We start from the raw sequence: 20,777 nt of genomic DNA, 5'->3' as shown, positions 1-20,777 counted from the left end.
AGGACATATTTGTCGGGGTGGGGGGTGGGGGAAGGGAATGGCAGGGATCTTTATCATGCAGATTATCTCACTAGTGTTGATTAGGAAATTTCAGATTGACTGTTTTAAAGGTCACCTTTCTGAGAGGGGTTGAAACTACAATTAAGTCTTGATTTGCTGCAGTGGGGGGCAAATGACTGCATTTGAGGCTTGTTATTTCGGGTTTTTTTTTAATTTTGTTTAATTTATTTTTTTATACAGCAGGTTCTTATTAGGGGGCTTGTTATTTCTTTTTAACTGTAGTATTTGAGCCTAGACTGCTGGCTTGGAGGAAAAAAGGAATGGGTAAGTGAAGGAGGAGAGAGCCAGCTTTGCATGGGGCGCCTTCTGAATGTTGGATATCTGTCTGAAAGTTTAGCAGTCCATGTTTGATAGCAAGCAAATAAAGTAAGCTGTTTTTGGTACGCTCTGTCATTCATTCATTCAACAAATAGTCATTGAGAAACTTTAACACACAAGCACTGTTTTCGTGCTGGGTATATAGCAGTGAGTGAAGAAAATAGACAATTCCTACACTTGTGAAACTTACATCCTAATTGGGGAGTTAGTAAACAAATCAGCAAAATATATGTTATTATAGCAGGCAGTAGTTGAGCACTCTGGAGAAAAATAAGTAGGAAAGGACCATAGGAAGTGGGAATGTTTGAAATTGTACCCAAGATAGTTGAGGAAGCCCCTGAGAAGGTGACATTTGAGCAGGGACATTAGAAGGAGAGGAAGTGAGTCATCTGGATACAGGGGTTTGGGGCAGGGATATTTGTAAGCAGGGGGTGCAGTCGGGACAAAGGCCCTGAGGCAGGAGCGTGCCTTTGTGCCAGGACCAGCAGCATCAGAATGGTCTTAGCAGAGGAGTGAGGCGTGTGAGGATAGGCTGAAAGGGAGAGGGAGGGGCCAACTCCACAGTTCTTCTAGGTCATTGTAAGGATTTTAGGTTTTTCTCTAAGTACGTGAAAACCCCCTGGAGGGTTTTTAGGGGAACCTCATCATTTCCACCTTAAGAGGATTCCTCTGGCTTTTGTTTTGAGAATTGACTTTAGGAGGTAAAAGCAGAAGCCAGGAGGTCCCAGAGGAGATTATTTTAGTAATGCGGGTGAGACGTGCTGGTGGTGGCCTGGACCTCGTTGTAGCGGGGCTGCTGAGAAGGTTAGATGCTGAATGTATTTCGGAGATAGAACCGACAGGATTTGCTGAACACTTACTTATAGGTGAATTTGAAAGGACGAGATGATTCTCATCCAGGATGAATGCAAGGTTTTCTTTCCTGAGCGAGTGGAAGGAAGGAGTTGCCATGTACTAAGATGGGGAAGACTGGAAGAAGCAGGAAGAGGGTATGTGGACTAAAAAAAAACACACAGTGTGAGAGCAGTGAATTGCAGTGTTATTCGGGGACCATACTGAATTCTCTAGACCAGGAGACAGCCTCTCAGTTTACCCTGAGGAACTGTTCCAAAGAGGCAAGGGAAGAGCCAGGATATATATATGAATTTTTTGCTGGAAAAAACATGTAGTCAAATATAAAAAGGTCACAGCTAATCACAGAGCACAGACTTCTCAAGTTAATGATTTTAGTGCTTTTCTTTGTATGGGAAGATGTAAGAATCTGGGCTCATTGAAATTTTTCCTTAGATATGCATCTTAACTGTCTCGGGCCAGCATATCCAGAACACAGCATGTTTCCTGTTTTTCTCCAGCCTGAAGTCCCAGCAACAGGCGCTTTCGGTGGGTGACTGCGGCTGCTTATGGCTTGATCCTTCTAGAACTGGAATGGCAGGCGACATTTTTTTTCTCTAGGGACATCATATCGGGAGCTCAGTTTTAGACAAGTTAACATTTGAGATGCATATTAAATATCTAACAGGAGGTGTTAGTTAAGCTTTTGGGTCCATAAGTGTGGAGTTTGGGAGTTACTGCCTATAGGTGGTATTTCTTTCTTTCTTTTTTAAAAAAATACTTATTTATTTATTTGGCTGCATCGGGTCTTAGTTGCGGCACGTGGGATCTTTGTTGTGGTGCGCGACCTCAGTACTTGTGGCCCGTGGGCTCTAGAGCACATGGGCTTAGTTGCCGTGCGACATGTGGTTCCCGGACCAGAGACTGAACCCACGTCCCCTGCAGTGGAAGGTGGATTCTTAACCACTGGACCACCAGGGAAGTCCCTGTAAGGTGGTATTTCTACTGGACTATTGAATGAGATCACAAGGAGTACAGACAGGGAAGAAAGCCGAGGGCTGAGCTGGGAGCCACTGCAGCCCTCCGAGGTCTGGGGACTGGTCTCTTGTGCGGGGGTGGGGGGTGGGTAGGAGGGAAACCAGGAGCTGTGGGTACCTGAAGGCTGACCTTGGGCTCCTCACAGCTCAGCAGGCTCTAATCAGGTGGGTGGATGGTTGAGATGTCTGCAGGTTCTTTTCTGATCCTTTGTTTCAGGAAGCAGGGGTCAGGCTGGTCATTGGAGATTGAGGGTGGGGTGGGAGTGGAGGTCAGAGGGGCAGGGAGGGTGTGGGACCCGGGCCTGGAGGGTGAGGACCAGGGAGATGGAGCTGGACTGCCGGTGGCACCAAGGCTTCTCCAGGTTAGTGGTCAGGCATCAGTCAGAGCGTGGCCAGCCAGCCTGGGGGCGTGTTGTATTTTATCCTTGTGGAGCTCCGAGGAGACAGACCTGGAGAGTGTGGGAACTTAAGAGGTAAGCAGCGTTGGCCCCAGGTAAGGAGGGCAGCCAAGGAAGTTGAAGGTACATGTGATTCCCTGCGGGAGTCCGAGGGTTGGCTTTGACTCTTTGATGGAGTCTCCGTGTTTCTCTCTTTGGCCCCATGCAGTCTCTTCCTAATGTGGAGCTATTATCATTTTTTCCCCTCTGGGCTGTTGAGCCACGTGTGGTTTTGTCGAAGATCACTGCCTCCGGTGAGCTTGCCTAGGTGGCGTTTTGTAGTTGTTTTTGTTTGCTGTCCTGCTCACACGCTGGTATAAAAGTCACGCTGCGCTAGCTATTTCAGTCTCAGAATGGCCAGTTCCTGGGGGCGCATGGAGCAGACCCCACAGCCCACCAGTCCTTCCCTTGGCAAGTCCTCCTTCACCCCCAGCACCTCATGTCGGAGTGGTTTCTTTCTACTTCAACACTCTCCGCTACTGGTCTTTTCTCCGAGCTTGCTAATAAACTCCCGAGGGCAGAAAGTGTCTCTTGTGTCTTCCTTTCCACGAAGCACGTAAATATCTGGCTGTCGGCCTCTGGGGTGTTATGGGAACCTTCCGGGCCGCTGCTTCCCGGCACACAGCTTAGTGTCAGGTTCTGTCCTCATGTCCCATCACGGCATCCCGCCTCCTCTGCCGGCCTTGGGAGGACTGACCCAGGGTTCTTTGTGAGAAGCCTCCCCCTGGGTGGAGCCAGGTAATCTTGGTGAATGCTGAAATATTTGAGCCAGATGCACCTCCTCCAAGTGGGGTCCTTTGTCCCCGAGCTTCACGGAAACAGGAGCCGCCCATCTGCCTCTGGGCCCAGGCTTCTCGGGTAATAATAGGATTGCTTAGGGGATGCCAAAGCGATTTTTCTTTTTAAACAGAAAAGATTCACAGAGCCTGGGGAGGTGGGTAGGAGAGAAACAAGATGCATTTTACTTTGGAAAGTTGCTGAAAAACTTTGTACAGGTGGGAGGCAAAATATTTTAGTGCATGGAGACACTCGAAGCCTGGTAGTTCTAGAAGGGGTGCGAGACACTAATGGAGTTTGCCCTTGCATCGTGTTGAGGATGAAAATCCTTCCGTGAACACCATGAAGATCCAGTCTGTAGTCCAACTCAGTGAGCGTTTGCTTGACATCTGATATTTTGTTCATCACCTCGTTAAGTCTATGGGCAGAGAAGACATAAGGACCTTGTCTTCCAGGAGCTTACATGTTTCCTCGTGTTGGGAAAATTAATAAAGTACTCTCGTTCAGGTTTCAGAGGCAGAAGCAGGCCTCTGCCCGACCTGTGACCCTACCTGGACTGTGCTTGCTTGCACACCTAACAATTGCTGCTAGCAAGTCAGGTGGCCCTTACGATCAGAAAGGGAGTGGGTCTTGGAATTTCTTGAGCCCTGGGGACCTGGCCAGCCCTGCGGGGTCTGGAAAATCTTGTGACTCACATGGTGAAACCAACAGCATTGCCAACGTGTGTCCAGAGCTGCGTTTTTGCACGCAAACTGATGATATCCATTTGCGGCCTGGGATTATAAATGGAAGCCCCCAGAACTCCAATTTGAAGTCTCACCCGTGGGTTGGACGCACCGCCCGGGACCCTTCCCAACTGGGGCTCCAGATTGCTGTCCCTCGGGACTTCCCAGCTGCTCTTTGGACCTGGAAGTAGGTGTCGGCCCAATTCAGTGATGTGTACTCTGTTGTGTGTCTCTAATATTCTTATTGCTTTCCTTCTAATGATTGTATATTAAAATTAAGTTTAATCACCTTTCATTAAAGAATTGATTAAAGCTGTTTATTTTTGTGTAATGAGCGGTTATTTTGCCAGTGAATCCAACGAACCTTAAAACCGAAAGCAGGCTTTCGACAAACACCTGGTGCTGAGTGCATGCTTGGCCAACTGTGGACTTAGCTGAGTGCATCCTCAGTGGAGGGAGAAGACTGGTTCCCCAATAATACCTGCCAGGTCTGTGGTGTTGGCTTTAGTGATACTGGAATCAGATAAGGGAGGGAGCCCCTCCAGGCTGGGTGGAGGCGACTCCCTGAGGCAGGACTTAAGGGATAAGGAGGATTAGATGGGGAAGGGGCGGGAACCTAGGGGTCAGGTATGAGGAAAGGGGAGGTGCCAGAAAGGGGAATTTGGACTTGATTCTCTAGTCTGGGAGCCTGGCTCATGTCCTGGCTGTTTTGCGGGTCCCTTAGGTTCCAAAGGAACCAGGGCGAATCCACCACTTCCATCCCCAGAATTGCCCCCCACCCAGTTCCTCCTCCTCTCTGCCAAACTGGCGTCACCTGCTGTGATCTCTTGATCTCAGAGCCCTGAGGGCCTCCTCTGCTATTAATCCCGCTCTGCTCCTTGTAACTCTATAATCCCCCCTCCTCTGAGTTCTCATGCCTGCCCAACCTATTTCTAAATCACAAATGTAATCATGTAAGTCCTGTGCTTCAAAACTGGTGGTTCTCCCCTATCCACAGGATAAAGTCTAAACTTCCTACCCTTTACAGCCTAACCTGGCCCAGCCTCCTTCTTCTGGCTGTGTTCTGAGTCTGAGTGACCATTTAGGAGAATTAAAATTATTTTACAATAAAGTATTCAAATTTTCCATAGTTATTGTGCTAACAGGGTAGACTATTGAAAAGCACTTAGAACATATGAGGCCAACATACTTTCCTTATTAGCTATTCATAGCTACAGCACAGAAGCAGATAACGATCCCGTATCACCAAGGAAAAATTGAACTAAGAGTAGTAACTCATATTTGAAAAGATAACAGAAAGATAAATGACCTTTGGGGAGGATTTCCACCCAAAATGGTAAAAAAAATTTTTTTAATCTGGTGTTCAAAGAGATGGAAACACACTTATGCCCAATAAAGGAAATGTGAGGGGGTCAGCAGGCATACATAGCTCCTGACAGATCCTATCAGGAAACATGAAAGCCATAGGTAAAGAAGTAGGATTTGAGTGATCACGGGTACGCCAGGCTCATCTACGCTGACCCCTGCATGGGTTTGGGGGCCAAGGTCCTTGGCATCAAGCGTGCCTTTCCTTTTTGGGTCACTGATTTGAATGGCATTTCTTGGAAGTGGAGGTGGATTCTTTTTTAAACACATGGAAGATAAGGCAACTCAGACACAGTTGGGAGCTGGCTGCCCTGAGCGTGTTTCAGAAGTGGAAGCAAACAAGTAGTTTCATCTCCACGGACTAAATGAGAGGCGGAAGAATAAGGAAGAGTCTTGAAGGACTGACCCGTGGGGAATGGACCCGTGGTGAGCCCGCCTTCTCTCAGAGAGAACAGGTCTCTTGGCCAGGAGTTCTTGGGGGGCAGCGATGGCAGTTTTAGTGGGGGAGGAGGGGTGACTGTAGGCAACCCATAAAGAGGCAGAGCCCGCAGTGGCCTTCAGCAGAAGGGGGCGTGGTTCTAAACGCCCTCTTCTGGTGCACGCCCCCGCGACCCCCTCTTCCCCGACTAAGGGCACATTCAGCTGGGGGGAGTAAGCCAGGACACAGAGTAACTGTTTTCTCAACTGACTCAATTCCGTCCTCAGTGTGGAGACCCCGCACGTCCCTGCCGCAGGAGGTGCTGCCAGGGATGGCGGCTGGCACAGCTGTTCCTCCCACGGGGGATGAGGTCGCCTCCTTCCTGTGTCTGAGTGGGTGAGGGTGGGAAGGTAGGCGGGGCTGCCCGACAGAGCACGAGGATCCCCGATTGCCCCACTGTCTACGCCACCCTTAATCCTCGTGTGGAGCAGCGGGTAGCCTCAGAAGCCTGAACTGTGCCTTAGTTCCCGACGGTTCTGCCGCATATAAAATACGGATGAGTCTTGTTTGCCCGTGAGTTTCTGCAGTCAGCTCTTAGTGAAGTCAAGCTGTTGGTCCAAGGGAGAACAAAGCTGCAGGAGACATGGAACTCTCTTACACCTTGAAAAAGCAAGTCATGTTGCCTGGGAAATACTTTTCTCCCCTAGTGATCTGCACCTCACCAGCGCTGGAGCTATGGAAGAGGCAGCTGAAGTTATTCCAAGAAAGCGCTCGAAGTTTGGTAGTAAAAGGAAGTGACATTTCTCCCCTGCCTCCAGGCTGGTCTCTTGGGGAGTGCACAGGGCCAAAAGGAAACTGCTCAGTGTGGGGACGTGATTGCGTGCTGGGCTCCTGTACGCGCCGGCCGGGTGTCCTAGCGGCACTGGGTACGCGTAGGGCCGTGTGCAAACATCCCCAGTGCCAGATGCCATGGACGAGTGAGAGGATGCCAATTGGTTTGATAGGGGTAAATAAGGAAGAGCGAATATTTATACAGCGGTGTGCAGCCTGCTCAAGTTCCTGAAGGCTTGGCTGGCAGCCTCTCCCGGGCTGGCTCAGGGGCAGAGGGGAACCTGCGCGACTGGGCCTCCGAGTTAGCCTCCCCTCTGCTGGTTAGGGGGACGCTTTTCGAGCGTTTTCTTCTAACATGACCAAATAGCCTGGAGAAGGTGAACTGCTGTTGTGCGAGGTGAAGGTGTGACTGTGAACACAGCGATGGAGAGAGCTGGGGGCCAGATGCCCGGGAGCCCTGAACCGTCCTTCCTGGTGACTCTGGGTGACCCTCAGGTGACCCTGCTGTCTGTCCACAAGCGGTGGTCCTTCAGGAGGAGCCCTAGGGCCACGGGCTCCTCCAGGCCAGTGATTTCGGAGGAGGAATGCTCTCCCCCATCAGAGAAGGGAGAATTTTCACAGAAAGTTTTGAATAAAACACAGGAGGTCAGTTCCAAGCAGGTGAGTGCCGTTGGAGAAGGGCTGAAAAGCCAGGAGGGCTTTTTTATAAAAGCTCCAGGTTATAGATGGAGGTTTCCCGCGTGTCTCATGTCAGAGGGGCCAGGAGCAAGCAGCTCTGGGGTAGGGAGTGAGCCAGGGGTCCAGGGGAATTTTCCAGGGATTAAGTTCATGGTGGATAAATCTTGGGTTTTGTTGCTTCTTATTTTCAGGATATTTTGTAAACGTCTGTGGTGCACAAGTTTCCCAAAACGCAAATCAGACAAAAATGGATCTTTTCCCCCTTTTTATTTTTTAACGTGTTTACCTTATTTTGTTAATCTTCACATTTCAGCTAAATAAACATTTTGAAAGTGTTGCTGCCCAATGAACCCGCTCTTTTTAGGCAAACGAAAGGTTTGTTAACCCAAACGTCAGGTCATGTTCAAAAGCAGGGCAGTGTAACTAACGCTTTGTAAAAATGGTGCTTCAGCAGCATTTCTGGGTGGGACTGGTGGTCTGTGTGGGGTCCTTTTCATTGACATGAGTAGATGGAAAAAAAAATACTACTTAGATATAAAGGGAAGTTTTCGTAAGTCCTTTTTGCTCCTTGAAGAGTTATTTTTGTTTCTTCTGGTGTTAATTGTTTAAAAAGTCTTTAAAAGTAAGGGAAATTTTGTGAGTAGAGATTTTTGAAATGTACTATGCAAGAGATATTTGTATGTTGAAGGAGATTTATGAACATCCATTTATGCAGTACACAGTCAACTTTTATGTTTCTAGTTGAATGTCTTAAGATAGCAAAATAATTATTTTTGTAAAATGCTTGAGAACATTCTTTTCTTCTTTTTTTTTTTTTTTTGAGAGCATTTCTTTAAAATGTTCAAACTACTACTTGACAAAATTCAGCCTATGTCTGAGGTATTTGAATGTGAAATATTCTAATGGTTTTTAATGGCCACTTCCAACCTCATGTGACGAGGAAAGCAACCTGAACCTGGCCGGGGAGCCCTTCAGAAAGGAGGGCTCTGGGCTGGAGGCCAGGGTAGAGGCTGTGGCTGCAAGAGAGTCAGGTGCAGATCTGCGCCCTTGCTGGCCTGTGGGACCTGGCAGGTGAGCCTTGGACTCCTCCAGCTTCAGGTTACTGCAATGAGAAGTCCTGCCTCTTTGGGACATGAAAGCACCTTGTCGAGTACTGTGTAAACGCATAATGGTATCATCTCTGCCGAAATGATCTTCAGCAGGACTCCCAGCTCGGAGATGTGTTTGGTGCTCTCTGAATGTCTGGTAGAACTCTGTCAGCCAGTTAATCCATCTGAGCACAGTTGCAACTATTTTTTTCTGAAGCTCTGATTGTAAAAGTAACACCTGCTCATTCTACAAAACAAATTTAACATGAGGCAAGGGGAATATGGAAAAATGTAAAGAAAATGAAAACAGCCACATACTTCAGCCATTTTGCCACTACACATGTGAATGTGTATACGTGAGTTTGTGTATGTATGTGTACGTAGTACTATATACCTTCTATTTTTTACTTAATATTTTGTGGATATATATACACACATACACACACACACACACATACACATACACATGCATATACATTATATAATTTAAATTAATTACCCTCAAATGGGAAATTTGTAGTAGCTGGTTTAAGATAAGAACCAAACTAAATGTCAGTTACAATTGAGTATTTGTTCACTGTTACAGTGTATTGACTCAAAGTCTGCTATAAATCAAACTCTGGGTCTACTTGAGAGCTGTCTTATTTAGTACTTGGTACGTGGAAGGGACTTGTCACCTCATTTAATCACTATCCTCCTTTAACAGACAGAAACATGAGATCAAGAGGTTAGGTAATCTGGGGACTTCCCTGGTGGTGCAGTGGTTAAGGATCCTCCTGCCAATGCAGGGAACACAGGTTTGATCCCTGGTCGGGGAAGACCCCACAGGCCGCAGAGCAACTAAGCCCACGAGCCACAACTACTGAGCCCCTGTGCCACAACTACTGAAGCCCGCGTGCCTAGGGCCCATGCTCCGCAACAAGAGCAGCCACCGCAATGAGAAGCCTGTGCACTGCAACGAAGAGTAGCCCCTGCTCGCCGCCAACTAGAGAAAGCCCGTGTGCAGCAATGAAGACCCAACGCAGCCAAAAATAAATTAGTTAATTAATTTAAAAAAAAAAAGGTTAGTTAATCTGCCTGAAGGATTTAATACCAGGTCTGTCTGAGGACAGGCCCCTTGCTTTTCTGTTGGGACAGGGAAGTATCTAACATGTTGGGTGAGATAGGGTTTGAAAACATCTGAGTATTGCAGAGCTGCTAATCCATAGTGAATGAAAAGTTAGCTTTTAGGTTATGCATTGTTCACAAAAGATGCAGGTAGCTGCTCTGAAGAAAACATTTCAAAATTGTGTTTGTGGTTAGTGGATTTGTGTGCTTGTATTTACATTTCTCATACCACGTAGAGTATGTTCTACGCGGTTTAGAATGAAGACGTGATGTTGGGCAAGGGGTCAGTTTCTTCCGTGTTTTGGACAGAGGGGGAAGTGCCTTTCTGAAAGGCATAGCTGGTCAAAGCATAGTCTGGAGAGGCCATCCCTCCCTCCCACCTATGTTAGATTCGCCTCTTCGCTGGTGTGAGCAGGCTCCGTGGGTCAGGCCACGCCTGGTGGGTTTCCCAGGCAGTTACTCCACCACCACCCCTACCCCGCCAGGAGCGCGCTCACCAAAGAGGAGAAGGCAGGGGCCTCAGCGCCCTGGCCTGGCTCTTCTGGCCCTGCATCCACAGGCCTCCCCGGGGCTCTTGTTTCCTCTCAGGCCCGGGACGATGGCCTGGAAAGAAACAGGCTCCTACCTCTCAGAACCCCTTTGGGGAGTTGTGGGCAGTAGAGATTCCTGGTCCTCGATCCAGCTGGAGGGTGTAGGGAATATGCCCCTTTCTGCTCAGCACTGCCTGCCTGGGCCTCCTTACCCATGGCCTTCCTGACGGCTGTTGCCAAGCTAGGCCGCCGTGTTATGTGTCTTTCTCTTCCACATCGGGCGGTGTATTAGTCTACGGTAAGTAAGCTGTTGAGTGAGTGAACAAATACGTGAACCGGAAGTGATTTCTGTGGCAGGAGGGAGGGCTGATGTTGGAAACACTGAACTGATTGATGACTGTGATGAGAGTGTTGGGTTGTGGGCTTAACCATTTTAGAAAGCAACCTACAGGAGTCTGTGCTGGGTGAGGGTGGTCAGGCTGGGTTTTATTTTTGCCTAAATAAAACCAAGACAGCCCAGCTGGCACAGGCGTACCCCTGCTGAGTAAAGGAAAAAAATAGCTGAAGGGAGTGATCTGGTCACTTAAAGATGTCACTAGCAAATTGCCGTGGAATCGTCATCAACCGTACTATAGTATTATTCACTCTTCCAGAGAATTTGTATTTCTTTATTTTCCCCTAAAATTAGTGTCTGCTGGATATAAACATCAATAACAACGTATAGAAATGTGGATCTCTTCCTCTAGAAAAATAGGGAACAGTGTATACTCTTACACGGTTCTGCAACTTTTCCCCCCTTTAATCTACCAGGGATGTCTTTCCATGTCAATACATGTAAATTCACCTTTTTTAAAAAGCCACTACATAAAATTCTATTGGATGGATACTTTATGTAACCTGTTCTCTATAGACGAATATTTAGATGGTTTCTACGTTTTCAGTAGTGAGTGTACCAATGGACATTCTCATGTCACTGTATATCTATATGATGAAAAACCCAGAAGTGGAATTACTGGGACAAAGGCAATGGGCATTTAATATTTTGACAGATATTGCTTCATTGCTCTCAAAAAGGTTGTGTTCTACCAACATCATCTCATATAGTGAGTGACATCCATCATCTCATATAGAGTTTTCCAAAAAAAAGGGAAAAAATGTGTTTTTTTCTTGTGATGAGAACTCAGGATTTACCCTCATAACAACTTGCATATATACCATACAGCAGTGTTAACTATAGCCGTCATGTTGTGCATTACATCCCTAGTATTTATTTGTCTTATAACTGGAAGTTTGTAGCTTTTGACCACCTTCATCCTATTCCCCCTCCCCTCCGCCGCCTCAGGTAACCACAAATCTGATCTCTTTTTCTGATTTTTTTTTCTTTCTTTTTGTTTTAGATCCACATATAAGTGAGGTCATACAGTATTTGTCTTTCTCTGTCTGATTTAGCATAATGCCCTCAAGGTCCATCCATGTTGTCACAAATGGTGGGATTTCCTTTTTTATGGCTAAATAATATTCCATTGTGTATATATACACCACATTTTCTATATCCATTCATCTATTGATGGACACTTAGGTTGTTTCCATGTCTTTGCTATTGTAAATAATGCTGCTCTGAACATGGGGGTGCATATATCTCTTCAACACAGTGTTTTCATTTCCTTTAAATAAATACCCAGGAGTGGAATTGCTGGATTATATGGTAGTTCTGTTTTCAATTTTTTGAGGAACCTCCGTACTGTTTTCCATTGTAGCTGTAACAATTTACATTCCCACCAACGTTGCACAAGGGTTCCCTTTTTTCCACATCCTCACTAGCATTTGTTATCTCTTGCCTTTTTTTTTTTAAACATCTTTATTGGAATATAATTGCTTTACAATGTTGTGTTAGTTTCTGCTGTACAACGAAGTGAATCAGCTATACGTATACATATATCCCCATATTCCCTACCTCTTGCATCTCACTCCCACCCTCCCTATCCCACCCGTCTAGGTGGTCACAAAGCACCGAGCTGGTCTCCCTGTGCTATGTGGCTGCTTCCCACTAGCTATCTATTTTACATTTGGTAGTGAATATATATCCATGCCACTCTCTCACTTCGTCCCAGCTTAGCCTTCCCCCTCCCTGTGTCCTCAAGTCCATTCTCTACGTCTGCATCTTTATTCCTATCCTGCCCCTAGGTTCGTCAGAACCTTTTTTTTTTTTTTTAGATTCCATATATATGTGTTAGCATACAGTATTTGTTTTTCTCTTTCTGACTTACTTCACTCTGTATGACAGGCTCTAGGTCCATACCTCACTACAAATAACTCAATTTCTTTCTTTTTATGGCTAATATTCCATTGTATATATGTGCCAGATCTTCTTCATCCATTCATCTGTCGATGGACACTTAGGTTGCTTCCACGTCCTGGCTATTGTAAATAGAGCTGCAGTGAACATTGTGGTCCAGTCATCTTTTTGAATTATGGTTTTCTCGGGGTATGTGCACAGTAGTGGGATTGCTGGGTCATATGGTGGTATCTCTTGCCTTTTTGGTGATAACCATTCTAACAGGTATGAAGTCATATCTCATTGTGGTTTTGATTTGCATTTCTCTGATGATTGGTGATGTTTATCACCTTTACATGCATCTATTGGCTATTTGTATGTCTTTGGAAAAATGTCTGTTCAGTTCCTATTTTTAATTGGATTAATTTTTTTTTGCTATTGAGTTGTATGAATTCTTTATTTAAATTATTTTATTTATTTATTTTTGGCTGTGTTGGGTCTTCATTGCTGCGCGCGGGCTTTCTCTAGTTGCGGCCAGCGGGGGCTACTCTTCGTTGCAGTGCGCGGGCTTCTCATTGCGGTGGCTTCTCTTGTTGCGGAGCACGGGACCTAGGTGTGCAGGCTTCAGTACTTGTGGCATGTGGGCTCAGTAGTTGTGGCTCACCGGCTCTAGAGCACAGGCTCAGTAGTTGTGGCGCATGGGCTTAGTTGCTCCGCGGCTTGTGGGATCTTCTCGGAGCAGTGCTCAAATCCGTGTCCCCGGCACTGACAGGCAGACTCTTAACCACCTTGTCACCAGGGAAGCCCAGTTGTATGAAGTCTTTATGTATTTTGAACATTAACCCTTTATCAGAGATATGGTTTGCAAATATTTTATTCCGTTCTGTAGGCCATCTTTTAATTTTGTGGATTGTTTCTTTTGCTGTGTAGAAGCTTTGTAAGTTTGATGTAGTTCTACTTGTTTATTTTTTGTTTGGCTGCGTGCGCTTTCTATATCATATCCAAAAAATCATTGCTGAGACCCATGTCAAGGAGCTTTTTTCCCCTACGTTTTCTTCTAGAAGTTTTATGGTTTCTGGTATTGCACGTAAGTCTCTAAACCATTAGAGTTAATCTTTGTGAGTGGTATAAGACAGGGTCCCAATTTCATTCTTTCATTCTACATGTGAATGCCCAGTTTCTCAGCACCACTTATTGAAAAGACTGCCTTTTCTCTGTTAAGTATTCTTGGCTCCCTTATCAAATATTAATTGACCATATATTATTATTATTTTTGAAAAGGTTTATCAACCACTTACATTTCTTTTTCTGAGGATTATTTTAAGTAGCAAGTTCCTATCGTGCATTTGTAGATTAGCATAAATTATAAATATTAAGTTTATACCTAAGTCTTTCAAAGGAATATTTGTTTTCTGTACAGCTGGTCATACCTATAGTTCTAGGTAGAAACCACCACCTTCATTAACCATTATAGTATACATTTCTTTGTGATAAAATAACGGCATTATTTCATCAAATCTGATGACCATATGCAATTTATCAATAATAATAATTAACAAGAAGAATAATCCCAAGTTCGTTGACTTCCGTCACATAATATAAATACCCGAATTAACATTGTTTGTGTGATATTTTCTTCTAACCAGTCATAACATTGCGTATATCTAACGTAGGTCTTTTCATATCATGAAAAGATCATATCATGAAAAAGTCATATCATGATCTTACCATCATTCTGGGAAATGACTAGGGAATTATGACCTTATGGTTCTCACTCAGACTATTTCATTCAAATGTAAAAAAATGTTCTAAGATGATGACAGTTGCTTGATAGTGACAGGCCTGCTATTTAAAATTTCTTTGTTTCGGAGAGGCTTGAAATATAGAGTGTTATCAGAGAAGATTCTGAAGCAGAAAAAAATGCCGTTAATTGATAAATGTCTGATGGAATAATTGTTACAATAGGTGTAGACCTACTAGAGAATGGACTTGAGGATATGGGGAAGGGGAAGGGTAAGCTGTGACAAAGTGAGAGAGAGGCATGGACATATATACACTACCAAACGTAAAATAGCTAGTGGGAAGCAGCCGCGTAGCACAGGGAGATCAGCTCGGTGCTTTGTGACCACCTAGAGGGGTGGGATAGGGAGGGTGGGAGGGAGACGCAAGAGGGAGGGGATATGGGAACATATGTATACGTATAACTGATTCACTTTGTTATAAAGCAGAAACTAACGCACCATTGTAAAGCAATTATACTCCAATAAAGATGTAAAAAAAAAAAAAGCAACGGAAACGGCTGATAGTGAAGCTGTGTGGAGTGAGATTGCGAACGGGGTTTCTGAGGTACTATTGGGAAGTGCTTCTTGGAGAGGTCTTAGAGTTTGTGAATTTCTAAATTTTATTTTTTTTGTACGTGGAAAACAAGCTATGTTGCCTGTATGTGTTGAGGTTTGTTCATTTTATTTGTTGTTAATTTTATTCTCTTTTTTTCTCCTGGGCAAATAATGATACAGTGCATTCAGTTTTTCAGTAAGGGTTTATATTTTTCCTCATCGTGGTCAAGAGAAAGAAACAGGCAGTAAATGGTGATTTGTGTGGAATTTCCCAGAAAGTGCACAGTGAACAGCAGGGCTGGGGGTGGCCCTGCGGCCAGAGGTCAGGCTGGAGCCCACACAGTCCAGGCACACTGTGCGCCCTCTTCGGTGTTTGAACTAATGCCTGAGTTTTGGCTTGTTTTTTCAGTAGACAAACTGTAAATAATTCTCACTGGAAGTTCTTTCTGGACCTTTGTGAGCCAGTGTTAAAGGACAGTTAGAAGGGGTTGAGGTGGGCGTGGGGGAATATGTACATGAGTTTTAGTGATTAGTTCTTAAAAGTAAAACGGTGGAGAATAACAAGTTCCCTGCCTACTTCCCTGGACCGCTTTTGAAGATCGAATGAGGCCATGTTTGTCTTCATAGTCAATCATTTTCAAACATTTATGGCGTTAGCCTTTTAAGACCTCTTAGCATTCAGACCTCCCTGCAGAACTGGGATGGGCGTTATTGTTACCTCCTTTTACACCTAAGAAACCTGAGGCTTGGATTTGCTCAGCCAAGGCTGGAACTCCTACCCAAAACTGTCGGACATCCCTTCAAGAAGTTCACAACAAATCGGAATGGCCGATATTTAAACACATAGATGTGAAAACGTTCTTTAGAGGATAAAGCCATGTAGAAATATGTCATCTGTTCATTATTACTGTCATCTTTATCACAATGATAATGTTATCGCTGCTTATGTCAGTGTGGTTTAACAAAACATTTTCTTCCTTGCCTTAGAGAAACTGAAAAACCACATTTGTTTTCTGGTATAAAAGTAGTACTTGGGCTTCCCTGGTGGCGCAGTGGTTGAGAGTCCGCCTGCCGATGCAGGGGACACGGGTTCGTGCCCCGGTCCAGGAAGATCCCACATGCTGCGGAGTGGCTAGGCCCATGAGCCATGGCCGCTGAACCTGCGCGCCGGGAGCCCGTGCTTCGTGGCGGGAGAGGCCGCAACAGTGAGAGGCCCGCGTAACCACAAAAAAAAAAAAAAAAAGTAGTACTTGTCTGTTTTTTCATTCAGGTTTTACTAATTGGAAAGTATATACAGGTAGTGAAAAATCAGAATGTCATAACTCACCCGTAGATAACCTCAATTTTATGTATTAATACCTAAGTATGTATTTGCTTAAATCTATGTAAGTACAGGTTTAACATGGGTACATTGATTCTTCTTCAGTGGAGGTCTTTCGGGGTCTTAGAGACCGACACCCATTTGCCTGGTGTGGTTTGGGTGGGATCTTTTCTTGAGTCAGTCACTTCTGAACCTTCTTCCCCTTGTATCTCTGAAGCTCAGAGAATTCTCAGATACGAATAGAACAGAGGGACTTCCCTGGTGGCACAGTGGTTAAGAATCCACCTGCCATGGGTTCGATCCCTGGTCCAGGAAGATCCCACATGCCGCGGAGCAACTAAGCCCGTGTGCCACAACTACTGAGCCTGCGCTCTAGAGCCCGCGAGCCACAACTACTGAAGCCTGTGTGCCTAGAGCCCGTGATCTGCAACAAGAGAAGCCACCACAGTGAGAAGCCCATGCACTGCAACGAAGAGTAGCCCCCGCTCGCCACAACTAGAGAAAGCCCGGGCGCAGCAACAAAGACCCAACGCAGCCAAAAATAAATTAAATTTTAAAAAAAGAAAAAAAGAGAATAGAACAGATACTACGGGTTGCAGGCCAGGCCCAGACCCAGGCCGACCAGTGATCTTAGTCACACCCTCACCTCCATGCTGTGCTCACTCACCTGGATGTAGCCTGTTGTTACCTGATAGGTAGTGTTGGGGAGGAAGATGCTTTTCTCTACCTTTCTGGGTTCTTCTGGCTGGTCTAAGAATGAAGTTGACAAGAGACAGATTAACAGGAGAAAGCCAAACATAAGTTTAATAACATGAATACATGGGAGAGACCAAGAAAAATTAACTCACCAAGGTGGCCGAAGCCCACACCTTAAATGCCATCCTCAGCCAAAGACAGAAGAGGATGTTGAGAGTGGGGAGAGTCAGTTAGGGGAAGTTACCAGGAAAAGCACAGTAAACAAGGGTGATTGTGGTACGCATTTCAGTCATTTCCTTCTCCGTTGATAAATCGAGTTTCTAGAGCTTTGGTCAGCCTCCTCTTCCAGGGACAGAGCGGGACATACCCTTACAAATGGAGATTTCCCTTACAAATATAAGTGTTTCTTACAAAAAGGCAATTCCTACTTGGTTTTCAGAGCCCTTTCAGTGTCTGCTGTTTACCAGAAAATAACTCGCTTAAGACAATATGCCAAAGAGATGCATTTTAGGGTGGTAAGTTCTGCTCCCCTGTAGTAGTATGTGGCTGTTTTTCTGTTTTCTTCATTTTGCTCTTCAGTATTGTAGTCTCTTCCCCAATTAACATGGCTAAAAAGAAAAAGTAACCTTCGAATTTCTTTAAAAAAAAATAGAAAGCCTGCTGGACTTTGGGCTGGATTTAGATCCCAGCTCCGTTATTTAAATAACCTTGGATGAACCTCTGAGTCTGTTTCAGCAGTAAAATGGTGATAAGAATATCTACTTACAGAATTATCTTGAGCAGTAGGGATATGAAATGCCATCCTCATAAAGTAACGCCGAGAATCATTAACTACTTGCTACTATTGGGTCTGTGTACATATGAAAGAATCAGGACCTTTCTGTATTTTGAATTCCATGAAAGTTCGGGTGTATAGGGTTGTATGGGGTGGAGGTTATATACTGGAAAAGTTGCAGGCACGTATAATACTTTTGCCTCATAAGTTGTTAAGGGTGTTCCATATCCTTCAAAGTGAAAGAAGTCGGGCTTCCCTGGTGGCACAGTGGTTGGGGGTCCGCCTGCCGATGCAGGGGACACGGGTTCATGCCCCGGTCTGGGAGGATCCCACATGCCGCGGAGCGCCTGGGCCCGTGAGCCATGGCCGCTGGGCCTGTGCATCTGGAGCCTGTGCTCCGCGACGGGAAAGGCCACAACAGTGAGAGGCCCGCGTACCGCAAAAAAAACAAAAACAAAAACAAAGTGAAAGAAGTCTCAGGATAAGTGGGTGAGTGGTATCCAGTTTAAGGATGATGGGGATCCACCTGTAACTAAGAGAGCTCAGAAGTGGCTAGTGGTTCTTCCCTTGTACGTGTAGTAGCATTGCTCTTTGATTTGTGATCACAGCCATTTTATACAAGGCATGTCATTTCTGGGCTTTGCAATTTCAGTCTGGCTTTGAAAACGTTCATTAAAACATACCACCCCATTTCCAATTTCTTCATACTAGACTGGCCTCTCTTATTTTCCTTTCCTGGCTCCACCTTAGCAAATCAAGAGTTTATATACCTTTCCCTATCTTTTCATTTAAAAGCCCTGGTACTCTCAGCAAATTCCATGTGACCAGGCCGCCTAGAGAGGTGGCAAAGAATTGCAATTCATTTTTGGATTCCTCTCTGTGGAATTACCTTCTTCTCTGGTGTTTCCAGGCGCTTCTCAACCTCATGCCTACCGTACTAATAGTTTATTGAAAATTCAGAAGCCAGCAGCCTGATGTTGGGCCTGTAGAAGAAGTCCCCGGTGTTTGTCCTCAAGGAGTGTATAATTTAGTGGGACGTAGACAACACTGGGAATTCTACCACGTTTTCCCTGGACACACAGTCTGTACCCTGGGCCCACTCTCCAATGTCCATTGCTTCTTATGAGCCCTTAAACCTAGACATGTTTGTTTCTTTGAACTCAGTAGGGGAGTTTTTCCCCACCCCAGAGATTGTCTTCATTGAAGAACGGAATTAAAAGCACCGTATGTGTGTACACTTAAAAACGATCCAGATACCCGACAACTGTTATGAGATTGCTCCTAAACCAACAGGTACGCTGGTGTTTCATAAAGTTATGTTATTTGCAGAGCTTTGTCTTCTGTAACTCCTTGTCTTTAGAAGCCTGCCTGTATAGAAGGGAGACCTCTGAGTATTATTTGCTACAAACAAATAGCTTCCAACACTTCTGCAGACTCCTTTAGCAGGAACATAGAATCGATAATCCAGGGATTAAGAGCCAGCTTTGTGGCTTGGGTTTGGTGAGTTGTAGCTCGACCTGGGACCAAGAAACATAAGTTGGGTAGTAAATCATTAGGGATTTGTTTTTCCAACAGACTGGGTGATTGAGAGTTATGTCTTATAAGGAGGTAATTTCTGCTTTACTAAGATACTGTATTGAAGTATCTAAATATCTTTAGAATATCTTCTTAGTTTTTCCTGTATCTTCTTTTTTTTTTTTTTTTTTGGTCACACCACGTGGCATGCAGGGTGTTAGTTCCCGGACCAGGGATTGAACCCAGGCCCCCTGCAGTGGAAGTGCACAGTCTTAACCACAGTCTTTCCCCCTGACCTGCATCTTTTTTCAGTTAAATAAGTATTTAATTCATACCAGTTACAATCAAGTCACTGCTGCGGATCTCCTTTATTCTCACATTATTTTAACTTAATGTTCAAATTAATTATGTTTTAGAATTCGGTAACACGTGTACGTTGTACAGTGAAAAGTAACTCTTCCTGCCCACTCCTGTACCCCAGCTGCCTGACCCCTTCAGCTGCCCAGTCCACAGACTCTGTGCCAGCTTCTTATATGTTCTTCCAAAGGTAACTCCATACATGCATAAACATCTGTGTGTGTCATATTCTTTTTCTCTCACAAACAGTGCTAGCATGCTGTGATAGACTTATTTTGGTGGTCCTCCCAGTGAACTCCACTTCCTTGTATGTAAGCACTTATGTAATTCTCTTCCTTATTGACTGAGCTTGGCCACGTGACTGGCTTTGGACAATGGTGGATTAGCAGGTGTGATGCAAGCAGAGGCTTGCTAAGTGCTTGCACACTGGGACTTGTTCTCTGTGAATGCTAACTACCGTGACACTCCCTCTCAGAACCCAGAAACCCCCAACGGTGAGGTACCCAGCCTAGCCATGTGCAGAGGCTACATGGAAGAGAGCCAAGGTCCCTGCCAACAGCAGCCACCATCAACCTGCCAGCCATGTGATGAATGAGCCATCTTCTTGCAAGTGGAACCTCCAGCCCCATTCAGCCACCCCAGAGATGAGCTTTACCTGCCAAACCCTGTCCAAGTTGAAAAACTGTGAGCTGTCATCATAAACCACTAAGTTTGGTTTGTCTTGAGCAGCAGATAACCGAAATACTAGATGCACTATATATTCTTTTTTCTTGTAAAAGATTTATCTATTATTATTTAACTTATTTTTGGCCGTCTTGGGTCTTGGTTGCAGCACGCAGGATCTTCGTTGAGGCATGCGGGATCTTTCGTTGTGGTGCGTGGGCTTTTCTCTAGTTACGGCACGCAGGTTTTCTTTTCTCTAGTTTGCGGCTCACAGGCTCTAGTTGAGGCACATGACCTCAGTAGTTGTGGTGCATGGGCTTAGTGGCCCCGTGGCATGTGGGATCTTAGTTCCCTGACCAGGGATCGAACCCTAGTCCCCTGCATTGTAAAATGAATTCTTTACCACTGGACCACCAGGGAAGTTCCTAGATGTGCTGTATATTCTGTGCCTTGCTTTTTTCACTGAACTATATATTAGATACCAGTCTATTTCACTGTTTATAGAGTTGCCTCATTCTTTTTAAGAGCTAGATAGTATTCCATTGTACATTTGTGCAGTAACTTATCAGCCTCTATTGATGGACATTTATGTTGTTTTCAATCTGTTGTAGCATCTAATATCTTTGTTGCATGCTTC

The 20,777-nt window shown here is 45.1% G+C and overlaps 1 protein-coding gene across 2 annotated transcripts in view; it reads left to right on the top strand.

The window, feature by feature from the left end:
* Nucleotides 1-7,005: 7,005 nt before the first annotated feature.
* Nucleotides 7,006-20,777, top strand: part of ATP7B (ATPase copper transporting beta) — a 53,738-nt gene continuing 39,966 nt past the window's right edge. The window contains exon 1 of one of the 2 annotated variants that reach the window (XM_029209737.1): nt 7,006-7,459. In XM_029209737.1, coding sequence (XP_029065570.1) covers nt 7,223-7,459 — 237 coding nt within the window. In that variant the 5' untranslated portion in view covers nt 7,006-7,222. The remainder of the gene's footprint in view (nt 7,460-20,777) is intronic. The other variant, XR_003791658.1, reaches the window with a different exon arrangement.

Source organism: Monodon monoceros, unplaced genomic scaffold (assembly GCF_005190385.1).
Source record: "Monodon monoceros isolate NGI ecotype Baffin Bay Population unplaced genomic scaffold, NGI_Narwhal_1 Super_Scaffold_8, whole genome shotgun sequence".
Taxonomy (NCBI): Eukaryota; Metazoa; Chordata; class Mammalia; order Artiodactyla; family Monodontidae; genus Monodon; species Monodon monoceros.
This window is presented reverse-complemented; position numbering and strand designations above follow the sequence as displayed.